The 14,605-nt window shown below is 44.1% G+C and overlaps 1 protein-coding gene across 1 annotated transcript; it reads left to right on the top strand.

Annotated features, from left to right (window-relative positions):
- zgc:92594 (E3 ubiquitin/ISG15 ligase TRIM25) lies at positions 1–14,516 on the top strand. The gene is made up of 8 exons (XM_015946319.3): positions 1–215; positions 1,538–2,140; positions 2,459–2,567; positions 5,304–5,399; positions 8,821–9,054; positions 9,192–9,214; positions 13,720–13,865; positions 13,995–14,516. Exons 2-8 carry the CDS (start codon positions 1,542–1,544, stop codon positions 14,288–14,290), a joined length of 1,503 nt encoding a protein of 500 aa, XP_015801805.3. The 5' UTR covers positions 1–215; positions 1,538–1,541; the 3' UTR covers positions 14,291–14,516.
- The last annotated feature ends 89 nt before the right edge of the window (positions 14,517–14,605 follow it).

Below are 14,605 nucleotides of genomic sequence, written 5' to 3'. Positions count from 1 at the left end.
AGTTTGTATTTGGACCAGACTGGACTGTTGGTGGACTTTGTCTGAGAGAAAGAAAGAGAAACAACCGCGCGGTGGTAGCATGATAGCCCCGGTACGACAGGTGCAACGCGGCTGGGAGATTTGAGACTCTTCTACCTCACCTCCACGGTTTTGGAAACCATAGTTCCAGCTTTTTTATTTTGCGAAGCCGCTTTTGAAGTACCAACACAACTAAGGTATGAAGCAGGGGTTTTGTCAGTTTTGTCAATCTTTTAGTTTGAGATCATCGCCGTCCCAGCAGCAGCTGCCAGGAGGGGAGATTAGTAGCAGGTGAAGGTGTTGCGTTGAAATGTGTTACCCCGTCAAAAAGAGTTTCCCCGACTGCTTAGCTCAGTTCAGTTTTTCATCAACCTATTTTGTTTGAATTAACAATAATTTGCGGGAAATACCTTAAACTAATTAATTTTTTTTCTATTCTAGCAAAGAAACGTCTTCTAACGTCTGAACACCACACAAAGGTGGTTTCTCCTTTCCTCCGTTGGGAAATACGCACATTAAACATTTGTCAAAATAAATGATCCATTAGCCAACTTAGAAAAATACATGCATAACAGCTGGGGGGGGTGGGGGGGGGCGGTGTTAGACGGGAAACATACTTATACACAACACTGATAATAATCAGTTAATACCTTAAAATGACCGTTTTAGCCAAAATAATAAGTCATAAATGGTTCTTGCGTTAAATAACAGTTGCAGGGCTGCCCGTTTCACAACTAGAAACTTTAAAGAGAGCCTTATAGTTATTAGCTTGTCTTTAAGTTGTTAGCCTTAAAACAGAGTGTTTACATTAAAGTCAGCCGGCTAGAACAAGTTATTGTGTCAATAAGTTCCAACCGGTCTTGTTGACCTTTGTTTGTCCATGTCTGACCGAAGGAGGAATTGAGAATAAAAGTGGTTATGGGTGAAGTTTCTGTTACACGTGTTTGTCGTCCACTCAGCAAGAATTTAAATAAAACGAAGTATTTTTAGTGCTAGATTTATCGATTAAGCAGCCTGTCAGACAAAAATAATGGATCATATTGTGACAAGCAAAGCTGTAAATATTTAGTTGAAAGGAAACAGTACTTTGATGTTGAATTGGGCGTTATATAGTTTCATTGTGATGAAAATATAAAAGGAAAAAGCATAAATCTTTACTAGTTTTATAAGGTAATTTAAATGTTTAACCCCTTTTCCCCAAATAACTTCAAGTTCTTTTTGTCCACCAAAATCTACTTTAATTCATTTTTAGGATTTAAAGGTTCTGAGAAAAAAGGTAATTTACAGGGAATAAACTCTGAAAAGGGTTATTTTTAAATTCAGAATGTATGTACTTTAATTTTTATTACATTACATTTAAAATGTGATAACTTCTGATTGCAAATTCATTACAATTTGCCTAAATTATTAACTACACAAGACAAATTGAACTTATTCACTCTTTTATCACCATCTGTTTTCCTGTCCCCACCCGTGTCTCCACCACCTCCATGGGTCTGAACTACACTCCTCTGAGTAGAATCATGGCCTCGGCCCCTCCAGAGCATTGCATCGTCTTGCAGGAGGAGCTCACCTGTCCAGTGTGCCTGGATCTCTATCGCGACCCCCACCTGCTTCCGTGCGGACACAACTTCTGCAAGACCTGCCTTGATCGCCTGAAGCGGCGGGCGGATCGGGGTCGCCTCCGTTGTCCGGAGTGTCGCATCGGCCACCGCTGTGGAACTAACTTCCAGAAAAACTTTAAACTGGCCAACATTGCTGATGACTACCGCCGCAGGCGTAGGGCCACCACCGCAGATGCCACCGCTTTAACCTCCTCTGTGACAGCCCCGCAAGTCACAACTGTCTTTGCAGTCCAATGCGACTACTGTCCTTCAGCGTCCTCTGATGCAACAGGGGTCACCATCTCCGAGGAAGGATCCTCTGATGCTTCTGCTCCTCAGGAAGAAGGTGCAGCTGCCTCGGCATTGGCGGTAAAGACGTGCCTGAAGTGTGAGGTGTCCATGTGCCCGGAGCACGTGAAGCCACATCTGGAATTGCCAGCATTCCGCGAGCATCCTCTCACAGACCCGATGAATGACTTCTGGAAGAGGAAGTGCCAGGAACACGATGAAATCTACAGGTAGGATGCTGGTTTTACTCTGGTGACGTCCAGATGAGCCACTTGTCTCAGATGTTTAAACAGCTCCTCAGCTCATGTAGCAGCAGCTCTCTTTAATGGTCAGGTAAGTGTTTTGATGTTTCTTAGTTCTGTACAGCAGTGTTTAGTAAAAGCAGGCAGAATTATCAGGGCTAAATAAGTACCTGACCCCCCCCCGGCTGTTCAATTTATTGTTGTTGTCTTGATTCTGTACTATTTTAACCACATGGCTGTGTTTTTCTGCTACACACCACCGACTATCCAGATTAACCTCTGTCCACATGTGCTCTGCATCACCAGATACTACTGCATAGATGACAAGACATGTGTTTGCAACGCCTGCACCATAGAAGGAGGACACTCAGGACACACAATCAAGACCTTAAAAAACACCATGAAAGATTTCAAGGTACATTTAAAGGAAGGAAGCGGTTTTAATTTACCACCAAATAAGAATTCACCCTCTGAATGGAACAGATCAAGACTTTGATAAGCTATGAGCCTCTTAAACACACTTCCTGCCTTGTGCTGACTCGCACTTTTCTCTGGGAACCTTCACGTTACAACGGTTACATCTTCAGACCAACAACAGAAGCTGTTGTTGAATCCTAGACTGCCGGATTCGTCCATGTTCTGCTTAGTTATGAGGAAGCAGAAAAAAACAATGTTCTTTATGACAGAAACACTACAATCAACAATAAGTTGATAACTTAGGTTTATAGAATGGTAAAAATAAATTAAAACATTTTACCATATAGCAATTATTATATCATGAATGCCTTTAAAGATGTGGGCCACTCGTTTAATCAATACATTTGCAGTGGTCTACTAGGACTGAATGCCTTGTAAGTTGTACAGGTGGTGGTGGTTGTGGGGGGTCCTCAGATGCACTTGTTTCATTAACTAGCAGAACGCCATATCAGAGTTCAGCTACATATGACAGGATTCAGAGTCTTATTTCCTGATGTTTAGAAATCTCACCTCTGATTGGCTAACAGCAACATGACTCTACCTTTGATTCTGTTTGCTCTGCAACGTTGATGTTTAATTTCCACAAATAAGACAAGCTTGGAGGAGTTCTGCTGTGTAGTAGAGTTGCTAATGCTAACGGTTAGCTCCTACTAGCCGAGATGTTCTCTCCTTTTTCCTGTACGCTAAAACTACAACAGCCTTCCCTGTCACGAACCAAGATGGGTGAGTTCATGAATGCTAAGTGACAGTGTGACGCAGATCTGTCAGATTTTCACATCCTAGAGTTTCATCGTCTATTTTTTTTTATCAGAAGCTAATGCAGGAGGTAGGTGTAGGAGACTATTTTCATGTTCAGCCTGCATGAAAAACTGACTGGTTATAATCAGAAAAAAACACAACCACACCTTTGATTCATAAATGTTACAATCTGAAATTTGTGAAAAAAAATCATGTTTCTACAGAAACATGATTTGTGTTTTAAAACTCTAAAAACTGTGATGTGAGTGAGTGAGTGAGTGAGTGAGTGAGTGAGTGAGTGAGTGAGTGAGTGAGTGAGACACACAGAGAGAGAGACCGAGAGAGAGAGACAACAGTTTCAGGTGGCTTTGTAGGGCCTCTACGTGGCTTTTAAATCCACTTCCTGTTCTTTCATTCACCTGAACAAGGAGGCTTCCAGTTCTTTACTGTGGAATCCACAAACCAGTAAAAATTCATTAAATTGAATCAAACAAAACTAATTTTTTTAAGAGGTAACTCTAGGTAATTTTACCTAGAGAATAATTAAACATGTTAATTTTTCAACATCTACACTTAGAATGTGTAAGCTAGTTCATGTTTATTGTCTAAACCAGGGGTCGGCAACCTGTTCCCATCAAAGAGCCATTATTACCCGTTTCCCACAGTAAAGAAAACACCGCAGCAGCTGCGGCGTTGTGGGCGGGGCCTACCCTCAGACACCAGAGAGCTGCTTTAACCAATCACAACAGGTGACAGCAGCCAGTACCGGTCGCTCGTGTACGTCAAAGTTATCTTTCATAAGAAGATAATCAATAAAACGATTTATACAAAATGGATCCAGAAGTTGTAGCCCGTCTCTGCCGACACCCTGTTGGTGGTTTTACTGAGCAGGTGCCACTTTTGTCATACTTTTCTTTTTAAAACATGTTTAGACTGTTCAGAATACAAATCCAGGCTCTGTCACTTTTGATCGTTGTAATTAAACTTTGTAGGTGGGGAAGGTCAGAAAAGGATCCGATCATTTTGTTTTTCCCTCATTTACAGTGACGGAGATAACGGCGCAGTGTTAATCAAGTTAAATTATATCTCTTTGCAACAATTTTCACAAGAAAACAGAACAGTCAAAAGCAGGGCTTGTGTTGACCGGATAGTTCCCGTATTTGACCGTTTGTTTTCACGGAGAAAGAATAGAAAGTATTACCCCGACGCATGCAGACGAACTGACACTTTATTCGTTACGCACATCGCAGATGTAGCTAAATCACTCAAGAAAAGATTCCCATCTGAACATCTGAGCTGGACATCGCTCAGCGCAGCTCGCTGTCAGCGCATATGTGCACAGCGAGCTAAAGATGTGGAGAGGGGCTTGGAGCGCGTCGCAGAACCAGAGCGCATGCGGGAATATTCCTCCGACTGAAGCGAGACTTGTCACTTAGAAAATGTTCCCTGATTATGAAACTTTGGCTGAATAGTGCTTGTTCCTGTCTCCAATGTGGTGACACATCCAGGAGCCGTCTGAGGAGAATCCCAGAATCTCACATCCTCGTCAGCTCAGAAACAAGCGTGACCCGTCAACTCGATCTCACAGTAAGACCGGGTTGGACCTGTTCAGGTTTACGCAGACAATCTTTACATTTAGAATTGGCATACAGATATAAAATTAATTCAGTAAAATATAAAGCATTTTATTTAAATATCCATTCACTATTTTACAAGCACAAGGAGCCGCATCAGATGGATGGAAGAGCCGGATGCGGCTCCAGAGCCGCGGGTTGCCGACCCCTGATCTAAAACATATGTGCAGAATGCTGCTTTGTGTGAAGTTTAAGGTAAACCCTTGTGTTATGTGGAGGAAAGAGCTGCAGTATCGCTGTGTACTGCCTACTAGTTTTATTGTTTACAATAAAGGCTGGTACAGACTCTTCCTGTTCTTCAGGGCTCCCTGGATAAGCAGCTGTACCGGTTAGAGCGGAAGTACAGCTGGGCAGAGAAAAAGTTCCAGGAGCAGAAGGAGAAGGAGAGACAAAACAAGGTAAAATAACCGGAAAGTGGTTTTAAATTCATCTGTATTGTGATCACGAGAAGACTGTATCAACCTGGATGAGAACATGGCATTTGACCAGTCAATGTCTCTTGAAGGCCACTCTCAAACATTGGTCTAAAACTGTTTTTATCACCTAAGAAATATCTCCATGAAGGTTGGCGTCAAAACATGAACTTGAAATGGTCATCCATACCTTTATCTCCTCCCATCTAGATTACTGTAACACACTCTTCACATGTTTTAACAAAAAGCCCTTGAACGCTTCAGTTGGTCCAGAACTCTGCAGCAAGGCTCCTAACTGGAGCAAACAGAAGAGCTCACGTCACTCAATTCAAGTTTATTTATATAGCGCCAAATCACGACGAGTCGTCTCAAGGCACTTCACATAGTAAACATTCCAATACAGGTCAGTTCATTATGCCAATCAGTAAAAAGTTTCCTATATAAGGAACCCAGCAGGTTGCATCAAGTCACTGACTAGTGTCAGTGACTTTACAGCAATCCTCATACTAAGCAAGCATTTAGTGACAGTGGAGAGGAAAACTCCCTTTTTAACAGGAAGAAACCTCCAGAGGATCCTGGCTCAGCATAAGCAGCCATCCACCACGACTCACTGGGGATCGAGAAGACAGAGCACACACACACATCCAGATACACACACACAACATGTATAACATGTAGGGTTTCTATGGTTACATTGTGATTTCTTAGTAAATATTCTATTTGGTGAGAGATAAACTATTGTATTTATCCTAGTGGATCTATAATTAAACGGGTAAACTAGTAGTAGCACATTCAATGTCAAAGAAAGTAAAATGTTATTATTAGGAGAGGGAGAATGTTTAAGTAGTAAGCAACAGTGTTCAAGCCGATGGCCCCCTCCATGAGGCCACCACAGCTCAGCAGAACATCATTGTAGCTTCCTCTGGGGAGAAAAACACTTTAAATAAAATAAAGTTAACAGCTGAAATAGCAGGATAGCAGTAGCTCAACAGGTTGAGCGGGTTGTCCAGTAATCAGAAGGTTGCAGGTTCAATCCCGGCTCCGGACAGAGAATTCTGCTGTTGTGTCCTTGGGCAAGACACTTAACCCACCTTGCCTGCTGGTGGTGGTCAGAGGGACCGGTGGCGCCAGTACTCGGCAGCCTCGCCTCTGTCAGTGCGCCCCAGGGCAGCTGTGGCTACATCGTAGCTCATCACCATGAGTGTGTGGATGTGTGTGTGAATGGGTGAATGATGCACTGTAGTGTAAAGCGCTTTGGAGTCCTTACTCTGAGAGATGCTATACAAGTGCGGGTCATTTATCATTTTTAATTCTCGTCAGAACTCTAGCTGCAGCATTTTGGACAAGCTGAAGACTTTTAACTACATTCTGTGGACTTCCTGAGAGTAATGAATTACAGTAATCCAGTCTTGATGTAATAAATGCATGAACTAGTTTTTCAGCATCACTCCTGGAAAGGATGCTTCTAATCTTAGCGATATTCCGAAGGTGGAAAAAGGAAATCCGACAAACTTGTGAAACCTGGGATTTGAATGACATGTCCTGGTCAGAGGTAACACCAAGGTTCCTTACTTTGTTCTCTGAGATTAATGTAATGACATTCAGGTCAGGTGATTGACTAAGCAATTTCCTTTTCTGGATTTCTGGTCCAAAGATGAGAACTTCCGACTTGTCTTGATTTAAAACCAGAAAGTTTTGAGTCAACCAATTTTTTATGTCTTCAAGATGAGCCTGTAATCTACCCAACCGATTAGGTTCATCAGGGTTAATGGATAAATATAACTGAGTATCGTCAGCATAACAGTGGAAGTTTATCCCATGCTGTCTAATGATTTTACCAATTGGTAGCATATATAAATTAAAAAGAATTGGTCCAAGCACTGAACCCTGTGGTACTCCACAAGTAACCCTGGAGTATGAAGATTTGTCATGTACAAAATGAAATCTGTCAGACAGGTAGGATCTAAACCAGCCTAGCACTGTTCCTTTGATCCCTACAAAATGTTCAAGTCTTTCTAAAAGAACATTGTGATCAACTGTGTCAAAGGCAGAACTGAGATCTAACAAGACTAGAACAGACACAAGATTCTTATCTGAGGCCATGAGAATATCATTTGTAACTCTCACTAACGCAGTTTCAGTGCTGTGAAACTAAAACCTGACTGAAATTCCTCGAATAGATCATTAGTGTTTAGCGATGCTCACATACCGTAGGCCCGGGCCTGTATTTGACTATATTGGTCTATAATTTATTGGGTTACTCCTTCTAATGTCTCTGCACTGGTTACCCATTAACTTTGGGATCCTGACTATAACTTTCAGGGCTCTACATGGTCAAGCTCCTCCCTATATTATATACTGAACTGTTAAAGCCTTATGCTCCAACCAGAACCCTCAAGTCCACACACCAGAACCTTCTAGAAGTTCCAAAGACCAGATATAAAAGTCGGGGTGATCACTCCTTCCAGGCTGCTGCACCCCAACTTTGTGATTTGTGATTAAAATGACTAAATAATGATACCAATTATTCCTGTTGAGCTCAATAATCATGTCGACTACAACTGAAAAGTAAGAAGTACTTAGAAGTAATAGGAAGTGCACTTCCTATTGGTTCTTAAAAAAATGGATGGGACTGTCGTTTTTTTAATCTGCCGGTGGTTTTTGTGACCGCTATGTTATATCCATGCAGCGGTGGACTACAGCAATGCTTTGTAGTCCCAAGTCTAAATAGGCCCCTGGAAATCCTTCGTGTTACTTCTTATTTTTCATCTGCAAGTGACATGATCGTTGAGCTCACCTGGAAAAATTGGTATCAATGAATCATTTTAATCACTGTTCCACACAAAATACTAGTTTCTGCTATTCACTTCCGTTGTTTATGCTAAGCTAAAGCTGACAGCCTTCTGCCAGATGAGGAGGATTACTGTACTGGTTACAAATGCCTTTTTCTCACTTATCTAACTCTGGAGTATAAGGAAATAGGCAGAATTCCACTTAAAGGTGCAATGTCCTCTGGAGCACCTGGCGCAGGTGGCTTGGGAGAAGGAAGTCTGGGCTTCTGCTAGGCTGCTGTCCCAGATAAGATGAAGAAGATGGATGGACCGTATTTTAAAGTGACTATTTCAGCAATCGTTGAGTGCATGTTGGCATGAATCAGTAGCAAGCGTGAATCTGCAATCTCCAGGTCTGCAACTTTATACTATTGTGGAATTCACTTGGGTGGAGGATCGAATCCAAGTGTCTTATTTCAGGGTTAAAGGTGTGGCTCACAAAAATAACTCATATTTCGTAAAATAACATCTCAATATTAACAAAGATGATACTTTATTATATATTGTGCTGTTAACTAATTAAATTAGCTGTAGCTAACTTCTTTACTTTTCGTTCCCGTGGGTTTTGCCTCCAGAGGTTCAAGGAGGTAGCTGAGCTGGTTCTGACCAATCTAGACGACGTGCTTAAGGCCAAAGTTCAGCGCTTCATTGTTACACTGAGGGAATTCACCCGCACCCAGTGTGAAACCAGCGGCTTGGCCATTCAGACCAACATCTCCAGGATCAGTCAGGATCAGACCCGTCTGCAGGGGGTCCGCTGTGACATTGAGAGCCTGATGCAGGAGAGTGACCCGTTTCGCTTCTTGGAGGTGAGATGTGGTTTCCAACTGCTGCAGGGCCTTGAGTTTAAAGTTACCTGGAAGTAACTAAAATAAATCACAAATGATCTGAATAGATTTAAAAACTTTTATATTACTTTTAAGTCTATGTTGTTTGTTGTTTTCAGGCATACGGGACAACAGGAAAACAGTATGTATCACCTTTAAAATGTATCTGTTCTCTTTGGTGATTGGTTTATAATTTTATCTTTTGTCATTAATCTTTTTTGTCTTTTATTTACAAAAAGACAAAACTGTAAATAGTAGGCAGAGCCTTTGCTTCTGACATATTAAATTAGGCCAAAGCATTTGCTAGTTTTTCTGATTGTTGGTTTTATATTGGTAATGAAAACTGAGACAGTGAGATCTTTTTCTCTTGGCAACTTAAATGAGTATTTCAGTTGTTGTGAAATGTGTTTTTGTGTCAAAGCTATAATTGCCATCTTGCTTCTGTTTGGAGGTATGGTGTTTACATCCTACAGGACGTATAAGCTAACAGTTAATCTGAGAATAGCAAGACCAAAGTGTATCACTGCAATCTTAAAAAACAGCTATTGAGTATGGCGCTGTAGGGGAAACACTGTCTGCTCTTGGCACCAGGACACCTTAGGCCGCAGCTCTATGATCGACTTAGTTGTCATTTCATCTGACCTGCGGCCTCGTGTCTTTAACTGAGCACTACCTGGTGTTGAGTTGGCTTCGTTGGTGGGTGAGGATGCCAGTCAGATCAGGCAGGCCCAAACGTATTATGATGGTCTGCTGGGAACATCTGGGAGAGTCTTCTGTCTTAAGAAGTTGCAATTCCCACCTCCAACAGAACTTCCCAAGTGTTCTGGGGGAGGCAGGGTTCATTGAGTCCGAGTGGGCCATGTTCCGTGCTTCCATTGTCGAGGCGGCCGACGTGAGCTGCAGCTGCAGGGTCTTCGGTGCTTGTCATGGTGGCAATCCCGAACCCGCCTGTGGGACTTCAGAGACAGCTGATAGGTACCGACAGGCCAAGGGGAACGCAGCTCGGGTGGTCACAGTGGCAAAAACCCAGGCATTGGAGGAGTTCGGTGAGACCATGGAGCAAGACTTTAGTATGGCTTCAAGGAGATTCTGGTCCACTATCTGGTGCGTCAGGAGGGGAAAGCAGTACACTACCAACACTGTCTATTTGTGGCGACAGTGTGCTCCTGACCTCGACTCGGGACATTGTGGATCAGTGGGCGGAGTACTTTGAAGACCTCCTCAATCCCACCGGCACGTCTTCCAGTGAGGATGTAGAGTCCGGGGACTTTGGGTTGGGCTCTCCAATCTTTGGTGATGAGGTCACTGAGGTGGTCAGAAAGCTCTAAGATGACAAGACTCTGGGGGTGGATGAGATCTGCCCAGAGTTCCTTAAGGCTCTGGATGTTGTAGGGCTGTGTTGGCTGACACGGCCCTGCAATATTGCGTGTAAATCGCGGGCAGTCCACTGGATTGGCAGACCGGGGTAGTGGTCTGTCTATTTAAAAAAAGGCTGCAGGATGTGTTCCAACTACAGGGGATCACACTCCTGAGCTTCCCTGGTAAGGACTAATGAGTGGTTCTGGAGAGGAGAGGAGGGTTTGACGGATTGCCCCATGAGATCTCTTAAGTCGCAGCTGTTACACACCTGCTTAGACTGTATTAAAACCTGGATGGCTGGGAGCTTTCTACAACTGAATGAAGATAAGACTGAGATCCTCATCTGTGCCCCAGACAAGCTGGTTCCCAAAGTCAGAGACTGACTTGGTCAGCTTGCTTCTCACACCAAACCCTCTGTCAGGAATCTTGGTGTGACCTTTGGCCCAGCTCTCACCCTGGATTCTCATGTCAGTTCTCTTGTTCGCTCTTCCTTCTTCCATCTCAGGAACGTTGCTAAGCTGAGTCCCATTCTGTCCCGCTCTGAACTTGAGACAGTTCTCCACACCTTCATCTCCTCACGCTTAGACTACTGTAACTCTTTTCACGTGTCTGAGCAGAACCTCCCTGAACCGTCTACAGGTGGTTCAGAATGCCTGTGCTCGGCTTCTGACCAAGTCCTCCAAACACACCCACATCACCCCGCTTCTCCTCCAGCTTCACGGGCTGCCAGTCAACTTCAGGGTTCATTTCAAGATCCTGGTTCTGGTCTATAGGGCCTTACACGGACAAGCACCATCTTACATTGGTGATCTTCTTAGTCCCTACACCCCCAGCAGGTCCCTGAGGTCCAGTGATCAAAGCCTACTGGTTGTGCAGCACCAGGCTAAAGACCAAAGATGACAGATCATTTGCTGCTGTGGCCCCCAGACTCTGGAACTCTCTCCCCCTGAGCCTGAGATCAGTGGACTCAATGGTCTCCTTGAAAAAGCAGCTGAAAACTCACCTGTTCAGTCTGGTTTTGGTGTGACCTTCATCACCCTGTCCTTACTTTGCTCTCCCTACCTCATCCACCTTCCTCAGGATCCACTGATTTCCCTCTTTCCTACTCATTTTCTCTCTCCATTTCCTCACAATTTTTTTCCTTTCTCCTTTTAAACATATTTTAAATCATTTTTGAAATATTTTTATTCTTTAATATGTTTTTGTGAAGTGCCTCGTGATTTTTATCTTCAGAGGCGCTATATAAAAGATCGTCTACTTCTAGCTGTGGAACACTGGACCAGCTCTTTACCCTTAGGGGGGTATTGGAGAGTGAATGGGAGTTCAGCCATTCTACATGAGTTTTGTGGATTTGGAGAAGGTGTTCGACTGTGCCTTAGGAGGCCTGTGAGAATCCGCTCCTCTAAATCAGAGACCATGGTTTTGAGTTGGAAAAGGGTAGTATACCTTCTCCAGGTCAGGGATGAGGTCCTGCCCCAAGTGGAGGAGTTTAAGTATCTCGGGGTCCTGTTCACGAGTAAGAGAAAGATGGAGCGTGACATTGATAGGCGGATTGGTGCTGCATATGCAGTGATGTGGGCGTTATACTGATCTCTTGTGGTGAATAGAGACCTGAGCCAGAAGGAAATGCTCTCGATTTACCGGTCGATCTACGTTCCTACCCTCACCTATGGTCACAAGGTTTGGGTAGTGACCGAAAGAATGACATCACGGATACAGGCGGCCAGAATGACATCTCTGCAGGGTGGCTGGGCTCTCTCTTAGAGATAATGTGAGGAACTCTGTCATCCAGGAGAGGCCCGGAGTAGGCCTGCAGCTCCTCATCATGATGATGATGATGATGCATTGAACTTATATAGCACTTTTCTAGACACCCAAAGACGCTTTCACACACACTCACATTCACACACTGCTAGTGATGGAAAGCTACTTGTAGCCACAGCAGCCCTGGGGAGGTCTGACAGAGGCGAGGCTGCCATTTGGCGCCGTCGGCCCTTCTGACCACCACTAACACAGGCAAGTTGGGTGAAGTGTCTTGCCCAAGGACACAATGGCAGGATACCCCCGGCGGGAGCTGGAATCAAACCCATGAACAACATAGGCTCTACCACCTGAGCTACTGCTGCCCCAAAGCCAGTTGAGGTGGCTCAGGCTTCTGGTCAGGACTCCTTCTTGCTGAGGTTTTCTGGGCACGTCCAACTGGGAGGAGACCCAAAGGAAGACCCAGGACATGCTGAATGGATTCTGTCTCTCAGCTGTCCAGGGAACGCCTTAGGATTCCACAGAGGAGCTGGTCCAAGTGGCTGGGGAGAGGGAAGTCTGGGCTTCTCTGCTTAGGCTACTGCCCCCACGACCCGATTTCAGATGAGCAGCTAAAAACGGATGGACCACAGACTTCCTTTTGTCTGTGATGACTTCAACTTCAAATCTGGTAGCTGAAATATGTCATTTGCAAACCCATGTGAGGCTCGTCTGTGGTGAAGCTGTTCAGTACTGTGAGACTTTTCAAACGGTAGGTCATGAGATTTGACTTAATGGTGTGGGGCGACCTTCCAAGGTAGGCTTGGCACTGTGTGAGATAGGGGATTGCTCATCCTCCTGCATAAAACTTAGATGGGGGTAACACAGGGCGTCGTTCTTAGCCCACTTCTGTTTTTTTTTTTTGTTTTTTTGGCCTGTATTTGATATAGTGCCTTCTAGAGTCCTGGAACCCCCCGAGGCGCTTTACAACGCATTTACCCGTTCACACACACATTCACACCCTGGTGGGGATGTGTTACATCGTAGCCACAGCTGACCTGGTGCGCACTGACTGAGGTGAGGCTGCCGTACACTGGCGCCACCGGTCCCTCCGACCACCACCAGCAGTTTACTGTCCACCCACCGCCTTTAGTCAATCTCTCACAAATCTGACGCTCCATTCCAGCTGCGTGTGGATGATTGTCTGGTGAATTTCCCACTGCGGCAGAGATCGATGCACCCTATTCAGTCTCTTCTTGATTATTTGGGTAACATCCGGACCTGGTTGATGTTGAATTTTCTAAACATCAAAGAAAAGAAAACCTAGTGAGACGGGTTCAGTTAACCACCGTTATGTCTTTGTTAGCCCTTAATGAGAAGGCAGTCGTCACAGACCTAGAAATAAAATTAGACACAGTGAGAAAATAAACACTGTTGTGATATCATGCTTCTTCCAAAGTTGTCCAGAGGTCACTTAGTAACAGTTAAAACCCATTTTTGATTTGCATAATTTTGCAAAAACGTTACTTTTCTTCTCTTTTCTTAAAGATGTCGCAGGCAGCTAAGAAAAAACATGTTCTACCCAGAGTACGTAGAAATGGAGACGGATATCCTGGGAGCCAGGATGGAAGAGGAGATGGTGAAATTACTGGATGATTTCCCGCATCACATAGTTGCTGCCATTAACTCCTTGTGTGAGTGCTCTGGTTCTTCTGGTAAAACAGCAGTTAGTGGGGGTGGATGCTTTGCTGACTGACTAAAACCCCAAACCTGTGAGACGACTCGCTTTAATAAAGTATTTAAAATGCTTTATTGCCCTTCAGGTAATTTATCTGATCCTGAGGAAGAGGAGGAACAGGAGGACTACGAGGAGCAGGCTCCTGAGGACGATGACGACGATGATGATGATGATGATGATCTTGATGACAGCAGCGAGGAGGAAATGAGGAGTGAAGGCGAGGAGGAGGAGGAGGAGGAGATGCATAATCAGGCTGATGACCGCACATGGGAGGAGGAGGAGGAGGAGGAGGAAGAAGGAGAAGAAGGAGAAGTAGAAGAAGGGGAAATTGTGGAGGAGGAGGAAGAGGAGGAGGAAGATGAGGAAGAGCGTGGAGTATAACTGAGGCAGTTATTTGTATAAATATATATTTTTCTACCTAGCTACCAGGTGCAGCAGATGTTTCAGACTCGAACATCTCCCTGAATGTGTTTACGGATAACGCCTCAGATCCAAAGGGGCCCTCGGAACTGTTACATCTGAATCTCACTGAACCTGCTGAATGTCATCTAAGTGCTTCACATCTGGAGAAGACTTTTGCTTCCTGTAGAATGATACAGTTTGAATGTTTCACAACAGAAATTTGGCCAAAATTGTTGACCAAATTTTGCATGTTGGCTTAATTTTTCAACCACTTTGATAAAATGTTAAATGTAC

This window comes from Nothobranchius furzeri, chromosome 2, assembly GCF_043380555.1.
Source record: "Nothobranchius furzeri strain GRZ-AD chromosome 2, NfurGRZ-RIMD1, whole genome shotgun sequence".
Lineage (NCBI taxonomy): Eukaryota > Metazoa > Chordata > Actinopteri > Cyprinodontiformes > Nothobranchiidae > Nothobranchius > Nothobranchius furzeri.
This window is presented reverse-complemented; position numbering and strand designations above follow the sequence as displayed.

Excerpts from the sequence above, each read along its gene's own strand:
- zgc:92594 (XM_015946319.3), top strand. The coding sequence starts at position 1,542 with ATGGCCTCGGCCCCTCCAGAGCATTGCATCGTCTTGCAGGAGGAGCTC. Across the intron at positions 2,568-5,303 it reads ACACCATGAAAGATTTCAAG|GGCTCCCTGGATAAGCAGCT; the intron begins GTACATTTAAAG and ends CCTGTTCTTCAG. Across the intron at positions 9,215-13,719 it reads TACGGGACAACAGGAAAACA|ATGTCGCAGGCAGCTAAGAA; the intron begins GTATGTATCACC and ends CTTTTCTTAAAG.